This window comes from Globicephala melas, chromosome 2 (genome assembly GCF_963455315.2).
Source record: "Globicephala melas chromosome 2, mGloMel1.2, whole genome shotgun sequence".
In the NCBI taxonomy this organism is placed as follows: domain Eukaryota; kingdom Metazoa; phylum Chordata; class Mammalia; order Artiodactyla; family Delphinidae; genus Globicephala; species Globicephala melas.
The window spans coordinates 98,922,800-98,935,730 of record NC_083315.2 but is presented as its reverse complement, the minus strand read 5'-3'; the positions used below and the strand labels follow the sequence as shown (position 1 = coordinate 98,935,730).

General features: G+C 42.7%; 1 protein-coding gene across 2 annotated transcripts in view; it reads right to left on the bottom strand.

The window, feature by feature from the left end:
• Window positions 1-12,931, bottom strand: part of SCG5 (secretogranin V) — a 53,947-nt gene that overhangs the window by 1,392 nt on the left and 39,624 nt on the right. Inside the window, exons 4-5 of one of the 2 annotated variants that reach the window (XM_060294514.1) lie at window positions 9,375-9,487; window positions 2,833-2,886 (exon numbers count right to left, since the gene is read on the bottom strand). In XM_060294514.1, coding sequence (XP_060150497.1) covers window positions 2,833-2,886; window positions 9,375-9,487 — 167 coding nt within the window. The remainder of the gene's footprint in view (window positions 1-2,832; window positions 2,887-9,374; window positions 9,488-12,931) is intronic. The other variant, XM_060294515.1, reaches the window with a different exon arrangement.

Here is a 12,931-nt window from a genome sequence, read left to right as displayed (position 1 = left end):
TCCTTCCACATTCTGACAGGTAAAAGCATGAATGATGAAAGGTCCCACACATTGTGCAAAAATGCATCACCAACAAGCTGAGAATTACAAAGTATGCAATGTCCTCATATATCTGAAAAGTGATATGTCACCAAATAACAGTACTTTGCTGGGAAGCATCTTTAAAATATTTTAAATAACTAAAATACCTTTTTATATCAGGAATTGTCAACTGGAATGGCCTGGCCTATCCCAGGGAATCGTATCAGAATCTCTGGCTACGTGGAGCATGTGTGAACTGAAAATGTGTATTCAGGATTATAAATATTTTGATTGTTTTTTAGTAAAAATATATTTTACTAAAAATTCTAATATATTTTAAAAGGATATGAGATATTCATGTTATCAAATATGGGAATAAAGGGTTGATAAACTCTTTAAATAATAGTAGATCTCAAATATCAACAAGATACATCTTAAGAGTTAGTTTGCAAAGTCATTTAAAAGGTGAATTGACCTTTTACTCTTGAAGCAACTAGGAATTCAACCAGATTTGAGCAAGTATAGAAATTTGCATAAAACCACCTGAGGCTCTGTTGTAACTCTGGGGAGAATCCCTCCTGGCAAGGGACTGTCATGGCAGCAAGTCCTTTGGCCCAGACCCGGAACATGCCAAATGATAGAGGGCAGGGGAAAGTGAAGTAATGAGGAAGTAACAGGAGCAATCACTTGAGCTTTTTTTTTTTTTTTAATTTAAACTACAGTAGTATTTTTTTTTTTTAATATTTATTTATTTATTTGGCTGCACTGGGTCTTCGTTGCAGCACACGGGGCTTGAACTTTCTTGATAAATGTCTATGAGTATTGAATCCTACACATAAGAGTAATAATAATGACAAGGCACTTAGATATTTACCTTCTCCCTTGGGTGAGAGACTGTCTAGGTTACACAGAGAACATTATTGCCACTTCACAACCGCAGAACCATTAGGATGGGATCCCTGCTTCTAGTGACCTCTGGAAACCACAGCAGATGCTGAGCTCAGTTGGAGAAAGCCTTGATTTTTCACAAAAGCCCATAATTTCTTTATATTGATTCGCACACTTGAGGGAGTCGTTTCAAGTCTTCAGTCAAGGTGGGAACACCACCTGAGGCCTGATGACAGGGGAGGCAAGTTCTGTTTCTCCACCAGACCTGAAAGGCCCCTGGTTAACGGCATGAGCATGGATCTTTGTATCAATAGACGCCTGAGAGTAGGAAGAACTTGGTACCTCTGGGTCAAAGTGATCGTTATTTTCATAAACTCTAAGCCTTTCCTATGTGGAGGAAGTTGAAGCCAAAGTAAAATCCTTTATAACATGTGTTCTAGCCAGAGTCCTGAGGTTTGGTAGTCACTGGTCTCATGGAAAAATGATCTAAATCATGACCCACAGTCATTAACTGAGTCAGGGCAGAAGGAATAGTGAGCGAGGAAGGAGAGGCGATTAAAGCTTCATGCTAAGTTACTCATTTTGGTACGGTCATTGGTCTGATTTGGAAATATCCTTGCTGTGCCATGGGGAGATGCTCAAGCCATCTTACTGGTAAATTACGGGTATCCTGAGCTCTTGGAATAGAATTTCTTGATGTTCTCTCAAGACCGCATTATACCTTTCGGATCCTTCCTGCCATCATCTGCCACTAGAAACTGTAATCACCCAAGAAAAACCCCTAATAACACTGTTAACTCTCTGAAGATCTGCTTACAAGCAAAACTTTGCTTCTCAAATAGCCAGCTGGCCACGGGTCTTCTGTATTTTGTCAGGCAGCACAGGGGCTTGGAACTTTCTGTTTCAGGGACCTGAGGAATTAATGTTGAGTCCAGAAAATCCACCCCTCTTAAAGCATTCTCTGCCTGGATTCGGCAAAACTATTCAGAATGGCCACAGTTACCACTGTCCAGATTCCCAAATTTTGCCAGGATCCAAGCACTTGCTATTCTACATAAACAGTCAGTAGCCTTGGGTATACAGTTTGGTTTGTATATTTTAACTAAAACGGTTACTCCCTGGTAGCACTTTGCTATGTAATAAGCAGGACTTTAACTTTTTCCTCCATCTGATCCAAAACAAATGGCAGGTGGTTTTGTCTAGTAAGGCACCAACCACCGACCACTTGATCAGTATCAACACCATAAAATGCATCGTAAACTCAAAGCAAATTGACATCAGCTTTACAAGAGGCATCACTGTAGTGGGTAAACGCACAGCACCTTGGGCAGCCCAGAGACGGTTAATAACTAAGCCTGCAGTAAATTCACCAGTCAGCGAACAGATATAATGGATCTGGTGAATTTTTACATCAATCTGGCTAGAGCAAGGGAAAAAAGTATGTAGAAGGAATGAGGTTTGTTCATCTCATTTTCTGCCCCTACATTCCTTCAAAATTACTGCCTGGAGCAGGCAGTTCAACACTTCCTGGCTCCCGTCTCGAGTTTTTATATAATTGATGCAGAGGTGTGAGCAGTTTCCCCCAGTGGCCTACAGACCCTTTGAGGAAAGACATACCCTCCTGTACTCCCCGCGTCCCTATACCCATGGTAGGGATGCAATTGACATTTTGTGAGTGCAGTGGAGCTGGCAGAATTGCCACAAAACTTAGCATGCCACTAAAAATCACATGCTAAAGCTTGGGGAGGACATCGCAGAAACCAAGGGCAGACTTTTTAGGCATGGCCCTTGTCACTTGGGACCACCGTTCAGCACGTGAAAGGATTCTGCTACCTTCCAACCACTGAGGCTAACAGCTTGTCAACTGCCCCCGCTCAGAAAGCTCCAGGCATCCCCACAGCCCGCCAGCCAGCCAGGCATTACCCTCCGCTTGCGTCTCTGTCCTCCTTTCATCTTCTCATAAAGGAGCTTCTTGTTCTAGAGTGGGGAGAAAAGAAAACACAAATGCAGAAGTATGGATCACATTTGGTCAATGTCTATTTTACACCTGGTGTGTCCCCCTGGATATTTGCATACACATATTTTGGAAACGAAGCCAGATGAAAGGAATGTCGTGGCAGAAAGATAGACTACAGGAGAAAAGCCAGTGGTTGTACAGTTTTTAATAAAGTGCTCTGCAATGCCCCGAGGCACACCAGTGTCATCAACAGTCACATAAACAAGAAAATACGACATTCTAACACACAAGGGGCACTGGAGACCCATCTCCTCACTTTGAACAGGCTTTGTTTAAAACAAACAATTTTATCTTATTTTATCTTATCTTATTTTATCTTATTTTATCTTATTTTAAAGGGGTATCTAACTCCCTTTTTATGAGCTGTACACATAAATCGTTCTCTAGAGTAGGGTCTGACTATTAGTAACAATCCTCTGTGTAAGCAAACGAGACACCTGACTTCTGTGACCCTTCCTCTTGTGGCTTGAGTCAGTGCCCCCAGTCAAGGCAATCGGAAAACCATTCGGTCTATAACATTTTTAATAGAGTGAACCTTTTAAAAACTGCCAAAAAACTTCTTGGCAGAAGGAAAGTTGTGTTGGGGCTGGGCGGTGGGGACAGGCTCTGTTACCACAGTTTGTGTAAGTGTTGCCTCATATTACCAGATTTCAAACACGTAGTGGACTTACATGAGCTCTAGAATATCAGACGCACGCTGAACAGATTTCCATTCTGTTGGGATTATAAGAGACAGAACACTTAACCTGAGGGAGAACGGGAGAAGGGGAATTGGGGGCTTCCTTAGGTGGTTGTTTTATTTGATTTTTTAATCAGAAGGGAGATAATGTATAAAAGAGGTGATTCATCTTACTCTAAATAAAATACCCTGACATTGATTGGAAAAAAAAAAAAAGGAGACGACAGAGTTCTGGTAAGGAACAAGTTTCTACAATCCTAGTATCTCCTGAGCTGTCTGGATATCAAATTTTTTTTCCTGATAGATTTGCAAATGAAAATGACAAATGCCAAGAATGAGCTTCATAGTTTTCATGTTCATTAAAATCTACTCCACCCACAATTTACAATGTGCATCTCTTGCCCAACCTCAGCTATGCACGGAGGCCGTGCCAGGGCGTCAAGGAGCCTCCACAGCCCCAAAGGCCGGCCCTGGCCACAGCCGCCATCTCATGCTCATTTGGAGAACTGATCAGTTTAATCTCAGAAGGGAGAAAAGACGGACTTGCAGATCATTCACTCGAGGAATGAGGATATTGCTGTGAAGCTCATTCCCATTGTCTGGACTTGCCTTTCTGTGGATGAAACAATTCCTGATGCAAGAGAATGTCCTGGGAGTTCGTGCTAAAGCTGGGGAAGGGGGTTGGGAGATAGGGGGCCAGGAAAGAGGCTTCTTCATGTGTAGCACCGGGATCAGCTGCCTGAGCGGGAGGGAGGGCACAGGGGCCCACGAGCTGGTACCATGGGGTGGGACAGACAATCGGCCATGGCAGAGGTCCACTGTGCCGCCAGCAGGGTTAAAGACAGCAGCATTTTAGTTACTCCCCTTTAGAAGGTCGTGGGACAGGTTATACTCATAAGAGCCTTCATTCAAAAAGAAATGCAAAGGTCTGTCAAGTCTTCCTCTCAAAGATGGTCCCTGTGATTCCCTAAGAGCACAGGTTAGGATTAGCAGGATGCTTTCCAACCCCCGCCTGACGGTGGCCTTGGCATTCCCGATTAGCCCCGCTATCATATGGATTTAAAGGCAGGGACTGGCAGGTGGGTGAAAGAAGTATACAAAAACGAATGAGAAGAAACCAGCCCCTCTCCTGACATCCATTCCCTATAGGTGGGGTGGGGAGGGGGGAGCAGTGAGCCTGTTTTCCAGGTGAGTAGCAGGTTTGAGTTCATGGAGAGAGCTTTCCATGGTGTCATCAAGATTTTGGACAACTGCCCAGATCTTGGCTTCAAATTCCATTCCTAAATGGAACCAGAGAGGCTTCTTAGAGAAATGTCTGATTCTAGGGCTAGGGCAGGGAAAGTACAAGGATGAATGAAGTTGGGATATCTAATTGGGCCAGAAAGTACTCAAAAAAGTGATGAGACATAGTGAAAGGAATGGAAAGCCAGCCTGCAGAGACTCCCACTGGCTAAATCTAGGACAGTTTGCACAGCAAAATAAATAATAATAGGAAACAATGAATCTATACTGATAATAAATTTTAAAATAAATAAATAAATGGGGGAGCAGGGAAAAAATCTTGCTTAGAAGAGAATGCCAACCAAGAAATGCCGAAAGAATAGTAGAGTTTTAAAAAAATCACCATTTACAACTACCATAGTTATCATTGATTCTGGTGAGCGTCATCAATGGATTCTAAAATTGTTAGTTGAAAGTTTAATGGGTACAGAATATTTATACAGTCTTGAAGTAAATCCCCATAGATCAACGATTAATTTTGAAGGGAAAGATACTGATTTTACACTGGAGAAACTTGACAGACACCACGTTGCCCAAGTCACCACCAATTCTGGGACAAACTGGCTTCATGGGCCTCCCGAGGGAAACACTAAGAACACATCAGAAAGGCATAGCTCATGTCTAATGACACGGAAGCATGAGAGAAACCCAAACTGAAGAGCAGGCGACTCTTCAGACACATTGAGGGCATGAAAGATAAAGAAAGGCAGAGGGTCTGTGTCTCATTTCTCCCATGGCTCAGGTTCATGGCTCCGTTCAACTGCATCCGATTAAAGACCTGAGCTGCTGATGAAAAGATGTGGAAAGCACTTGGAAAGGAGAAACATTTGCTTTCGAGACAACTTTTTCCTAAGTGAGTAACACTCAGCAATGAATGTGTGGAGGGGGAGATGGCTGACATCTATGGTAGCCAGCCTTTGATATGGCCGCTCAATGCTGTGGATACACACGTCGTCTGAAAGACAACCAGTCCTAGATAGGACTCGACAGGACCGCTGTACAGGACACACTATGAACGATGAGCCAAGAAAAGATAAGGAATGTATCCAGTTTTTACAGAACTCTCAGAGTTGAGTGGTCTGGTTCAAATCCCAGCTCTGCCAATCATCAGCTGTTTGGTATTGGGCAGGCTATTCAAACTCCCTAAGCCTGTCTTTTCTCATCTATAAAATGAGCATGATAGGGAAGGGCAGACTGAACGAAATAATTCATGTAAAGTATTTAGCATAGTGTCTGCCTCACAGTATGGTGTTCAACAAATAGGACTATTTACTATCTTAGTATAAAATACAATGACTATTATCATCATCTTTGTATTTCCATCACCTAGCACAGGGCCTGGAAGGCATATGATGTGCATTTAATAAATGTATCCTGATGTATTAACAAAGAGAGAGGAATGCAGGAAATTAGACAGACACTGATATTTATAATATGTGAATCACTGCTCAAAACCCAGCTGAGCTCCAGCTAATATCAAAGACAGGGAAACATTACTAGCAAATAAGGAATAAGGGTCTTGTGTGCAGGTCTCTTGTGAAAGATAATTCCTTTGTTAACTTAAAGGGTAGTGGAGCTTAAGACAAGCTTGAGACCATCATTCTTTATAAACACTAAGGAAAGCTTCGGGACCCCAGCTTGCAAAAGCAAGACATACTCAATTCACACTTCCATGCGAAGATCAAGCAAATCACGTTTGACTGCTGGGTGGTAATGAGAAAATAAATGAAGGAAACTTAAGTTTAAACAGACACATAATTACAGATGAGAAAGGTGTGTAAACATTGTTCCTGGTCATTGATCTGTAATAGTCCTAACTTCTAGTCTTTAGCTCTGATGTAGACAAAGAATGGGAGTGACTGAGAGAAAACAAATCAGTATTTAGAGAAGGAAGCAAGAAAAGAATGAGACATGGTGGCTGGCCTTGTACTGGAGTGCTGGGAGTGAGTGGAACGTGATGAGAGAAATCTGTAAAGGTTTTCAAGAAGAGATGAGGAAAGTTGGCAACAGAGAAGTTTCCATCTCTCCCACTTCCTCAGTTGGGCTCTCTGCCCTCACTCAGACTGTTCTCCATTTCCCCCTTGCATCTTTTCCCTCATTTCCGGCCTACCAGTCATGCAAGGTAGACATGTCACCCTAGAATTCAGTGCTGCCCTTTTTTAGTGTCTTTGATGTCCTCAATTGTTATCATACAATTGACCACGTGAGTCCTCAGTCCTGGGTCTTCCTCTACCCTTCTCTTGCATTTTCCCCCAGTAATTTAACCTGGTATACTCATGGTATAGCTGGATCAGGAAGCTGAACAGTGCTAAGTTGGGTTCATTTTATTTTCATGCAATTCATCACAAGATGGTAAGCTCATCGAAGACCACTACCATGTTGATGACTACTGTATATCAAGCACCTAGCACAGTGCCTGGAACAAAGCAGGCTCCATCCTGGCCCTTGCTTCAGTTTGGCAATACTTCTGCTCATTTCTTATGGATTGCTTCCCAGTGCTCTGCTGTGGTCTTCTACTTTTTCCTACCCTGTCTCTGCTTCCTTCTTTCTCTGCTACCTCCCTCTTCTTCCTTTCTTTTTGTTTTTTAATTCCCTCAGAGGAAAAGTTCATACCTTCCATTTCTTATAAACCTGATATAGCTCTTTTTTCCTCCTCATGCTATGTATATGCCATAAACCAATTCTAGTCAGTTCCCTGGCCCCCTTTGAAATGTCGTGGATTCTCATTGTGTTGGTGAGATTCACTTAAATTCTCTATGTTCACAGCCTTCATAACTAGAATTACCTTTTCTATTTTTTTCCTGCCTTTAGTCTCTTCTCTATATACTTCATCATTCTCTATGCCACCCTAATAACTTTTATAGAAGAATTTCATGATTTCAGTCTCCTATTCAAGAACCTATAGATGATTGCCTATGTAATTCAACATATTTAAACACTGCTAGTAAGCTTCAGGATGGCTCTACAAATTCTCCCTAACAGAACTGCTTATGAAAAAGAAGAGAAATAGGATAATGCATAATGGAAAAAGCAAAATTAACTTAGAGTGTATTGTTGCTTTGTTGTTTTAAGACAGGAAACATGTGCATGTTGACAGGAGAGGGAATCAAACTGCTTGGATGATGGAAAAATGAAAGTGGTTATTAATGAGGAAGGACCTCTCTCTCTGAAATAATTTAAAGAAAGTGAGAGAGTTTAGTCCTGAGATCACAGTATTCCTAGTAAAGTAGGCAGCAAGCCGGCTGCCAGTAATGAGCTGAGAAGAGACCTATAATTTCAGAGGGGCTTAGGCAATTAGGAGTATCTCCTCATTCCTCATTCACTCACTCCGTCCACAGACGTAATGACCACCTATGTATACGTGAACTAACACTTCTTAGTATTTTTCCACTTTGCTCACGTGGCTTCAGCATTTGATTACATCATCCAAGCCACAGGAAGATAGATCTCTCTCCACTCAATTGTGATCTTGTTCAATTCATTGTTCCAGCTTGTTAGGATCTTCTTGAATCCCAACTCTGTCATTCAGTGCTCTCCCTTCCAACTTCGTGTCTTTCTGAAGAATCTGATAAGTTCATGTTCTATCGTTTTTATTACAAACATTTATAAAAATGTGGAGTGCGATAGCGCTAAGACACACAGGATACCATGTGAAATCGCTCTCCCTCTTGACACGGACTCTTTAAGAAACTCCCTTCTGATAATGTTTTCCTGCCTAGGTTGTATCCCTCCACTTCTTCAGACAGGAGATCATGAAAGAGCTGATCAACCACTTTGCTGAAGTCCAACTGCACCATGCTCACTTCATTTCCCTCATCAAGCTGGCAAGTAAATGAATAATGCTGGCAAGTAGAAGAATACAATTAGATTGACAAACCCTGTTTTTTAGCAAACCTACTCCAAATGGTCATGATTTCTCTTCTAAGTGCTTATAAACAATTTCCTTAACTGACAGTTACAGATTCTTGCCTGGTATTGACAGCAAGTCCACTGCGACACATTTTGGAATTTATCTTCTCTTTCCATAGAGCAGGATTACACGTCTGTTTCTCAGCTTCTGGCATGGTCTTCCCTTATTTCTGCAGAGACCACCTCCCTCAGTCTAGAGATAAAACTTGCAAATTTTCTTAGTATCCTTTTTTTTAAAAACAAAAATATCATATACTTCCTATAAGAGCTGCAGGAAACACTGATGAGACTTTAGGACGTGTTGTGACACAGGCTATGGAGTAGACCAGAGTAGAAGCCTCTGGGACTACAGCTGATGAGACTGGTTCAGGTCCCTGACTCTTTGGATGGATTGGTGTATTGAGCCCTAGACAGTGAGTGTGGTTTGGAATTAAAGTCCCTCTCGACCAGAGATTTCTGGAAAAAATCAGCTTCTAAGCAATTTTCCTTCTCTCTCCCCACCCATGTTGCTCATCTCTACCATCAGTACCTTCAGAGTACCAGAGTATAAGACCTATTAGCAATTAAGATTGGACTTACCCACTTGCCCAAGCCTGGATAGTCATGTTCTGGATCAAAAAGGTGCTGGTGTAACTGGAATTCTCGACTGAACTCTGCTGTGTCAGGGGTGTTTTCTAGACATCCATCATCTACTGCAAACAACAAAAGGCTTTTGAGGAACAGCCACGACATCTATTGTTATTCTAAGAGTTAATTTATTAAAAACAACTAGGCACCCAAAGGTCAGAATCTATTCACATCAGTCACTCTAAGTCACTTTCCTTCTGGGATTTGCTCATCCCAGACTCCCACTCCTCTCCTACCCATGGCAGAGACTGGTCGGCTGCTCCCCAAACCCACTTCCTATTCCCCGTTGGCACATGGCTAATTTCCCAGCCTTGCTATGCAATCAGGTGGAGTCATATGCCTGGATTTGGGCCAATGGAATGTGGGCAGAAGTGATGTACTCCACCTCCAGGCCTGGCCCATAGAACCCTTCTATATGACCCCCTCTCCTTCTCTCCCCAACCCCCAGCCTTCTGTCGGTCTGCTTGCTACATGTTGCCGACCAGGGTAACTGTAGATGTCAAGTGCAAAGATGAAAGATGGCAGTTTGCGTTGCTGAACCATCCATCCCTACCACACCCTCACCCACCTTTGGCAGGACTTCACACAAACGAGAAATAAACTTCTATTGTGTTAAGCCACTATTATTTTTTATCTGTCATAACGGCAAGTATTTCCTTCACTGGTATACTTCCATTCCACATGACTCACTCTGTTTTCTCTTGGGTGGGCTCTTTAGAAATGATTCTGGCTTCTTGGCGAAAGTCCATTATATAAGAACAATAATTATTAGATAGTACTTGACGTTGTGTGTTGTAGTGGTAACAGGGTAAGCTTGGAGTCAGCAAGCTAGACCCAAGCTCAGGGTTCAAATCCTAACTCATGAGTGATAGATGGGTTTAGTTTCTTGGGAAAGTTAACTTAGTCTAAGTCCATTTATTCATCTATGAGATGGGAATAATCAAATCCTTACCTTATAGGGTAGCTATGAGGAATAGAGATGATCATATATAAAGCATCTGGCACATAATAGGTTTCCTCCATGTTTTAGTTCCCTCCTCACCATCTTTCTTTAAATGACAGTTCATATTATCAATGCTCTTTGAAATAAAGCATGTCTTCCGTTCAAACCCAAGAAAGGTTATCCCTCTTGGCTGCTGCTTTTACCTAAGCCCTATCATTAATAGACACAATACTCTGAAAATAAGCCATTTTTTCCCCTGTCTCTAATGTGTTTTAGACAACAGCTTTAAAAAGGGGGGCTGGGGGGCTTCCCTGGTGGCGCAGTGGTTGAGAGTCCACCTGTCGATGCAGGGGACGCGGGTTCGTGCCCCGGTCCGGGAGGATCCCACATGCCACGGAGCGGGTGGGCCCGTGAGCCATGGCCGCTGAGCCTGCGCGTCCAGAGTCTGTGCTCTGCAGCAGGAGAGGCCACAACAGTGAGAGGCCTGCGTACTGCAAAAAAAAAAAAAAGGGGGGTGGCGCTGGAGAGGGATGTGAATTTTGTGCAGGACTAGAATGAAAGAGACTTCCTTTCAAAGGGATAGGGAGGCATCAAAGTCAGTACTAAAGGGGGTCTAATACAGGTAGTCTGGTCTCTTGAGACTGCTCTGACACCTTCCAGCAGCTTTAAGCATCCAGTCTCTCAGCCCTTAACAGCATGAAGCTCCTGAGGAAGGCACGAGCATTTGGAACAAATCCCTAGTGTGGCTCTGACGTGGCTCCCCACTTCTCACTGAACTATTTATCTAACTTCATCTAGAGCAATTAACATGGAGGAAAGGGATAGCAAAGCAAGAGAGGTCAGGCAGTCTGCATATGGCAGCGTATGTTAGCTTAATGAAAAGACAGGGAAGGAAATGGCAGGTAATCTCAGACAAGAAAGGTCCTGGGAACTGGGTCCTTTTATCCAACTCTATCAAACCGCCCTGACTGCTCCATCTCGGAGCTCCTACGTGCTCCTAATTATTGCTTGATCACATAGATCTATATATTGCTTTTCTTTCAGGATAAGCTAGGACTACACTGAATTTTTTTTTAAGGCACTGACTATGTCTTCATGTTACAGATGAAGAAACTGAGGTCCAGGGAAGTAAACTGACATACTATGATTAGGACAGAAACTCAGATCTCTTGGCTCAACCTCTGGTTCTCTTTCCATTCTCCAACAACAGTTCTCAAAACTTTGGTATGCTCCAGAATCACATGAAAGGCAGGTTAGAATATGAATTTCTGGGTCCTATCCCCGGAGCTTTTGATTCAATATGTCTGGAGTAGGGCCTGAAAATCTGCATTTCCAGTAAGTTTCAGGTAATGCTGATATTGTTGGGACTATATATTAAGAACCACTGTATCATATGATATGGAATCAATTTAACCAAATCCCCATGGAGCCTGAACTGGCCTTTCTTCCTTCCCATCCAAAGTCCCACAAGCAAGTAAAAGGTGGCTGATTCAGATTTTCCTGTGGTCCTGGGCCAGCGTCCCTGCACTAGCTTGGCCACATCCAAATACTCTGGTTGTTCCATCCCAGGATGAAGCCTCTGTCCCCCATGGAAAACAGAGAACTCGCCCTAAATGAAAAGAGGAATATCTTTCAGAGAGAGCCTGTATTGTGTTTTAGAAAAGCTGAGGGGCCAATACGGACAGAATTTTCAGAGCAAGACATCATGACATGGTGGTTGCATGCACAGTCCTGAATCAGGTAGATCCGGGTTTGAGCCTTGGCTCAACTACTTGCTACATGGATAACCTTGGTGAAGTTACTTTCTAAGTTTCCTTATATGTAAAGTAGGGATAATAAATATTACCTAGTATTATTATTAGGTTGTGGGGAAAAGACTACTCTGTTGCTGGAAGCGAGTACAAGCCCAAGGACAGAGAGTCATTTCTTACTAGTGGCAAAGCTATTTATAATCAGGATGACATTTAATGAGTCCTTACTCTGTGCTGGGTGCTGTATCAAGTGTTTAACATGGATAATTTCATGTAATTCCCCAATAACCCCCATTTTGCAAATAAGGAAACTGAGGTGCAAGTGGTTCACTAACTTGTTCGAGGTCACATATCTTGACCTTGGGTTTGAATTCCAGTAGTCGTCAGTCTAGAGCCACTACTCTGAACCACCAAGGTAAGCCGCTCAAAGCCCAGCATAAGTGTAGCACACTCACCATTCATTCTCTTTGGAATTGGGTGGTAGGAAAGTGGGAGCGATACATGAGGAGCAAGGAAAGTTTCAACCTTCTCCCTTAACCAACTTCTTGCCTTCCAGGGCCCCCCCTCTCTCATGCCGCCTCCCAGCCCCCAAAGAAATATTTCAGGATAGATGCTCACTGGTTACAACATAGTTGAGATATCGATTGTCAAGAGAAGGTAAGGAAAACAAAGGAGCATGGATCATCCACATACTAAAAAGTTCCAAAGACACTAAAAGTGGGCAGCGATTGTATCATAGAAGAGGCAAAAAAAGAGAAAATCCGTCTCCCTTTTTATTAAAATTGGAGCCAGTGCAGAAAAGAGCATCAACTCCC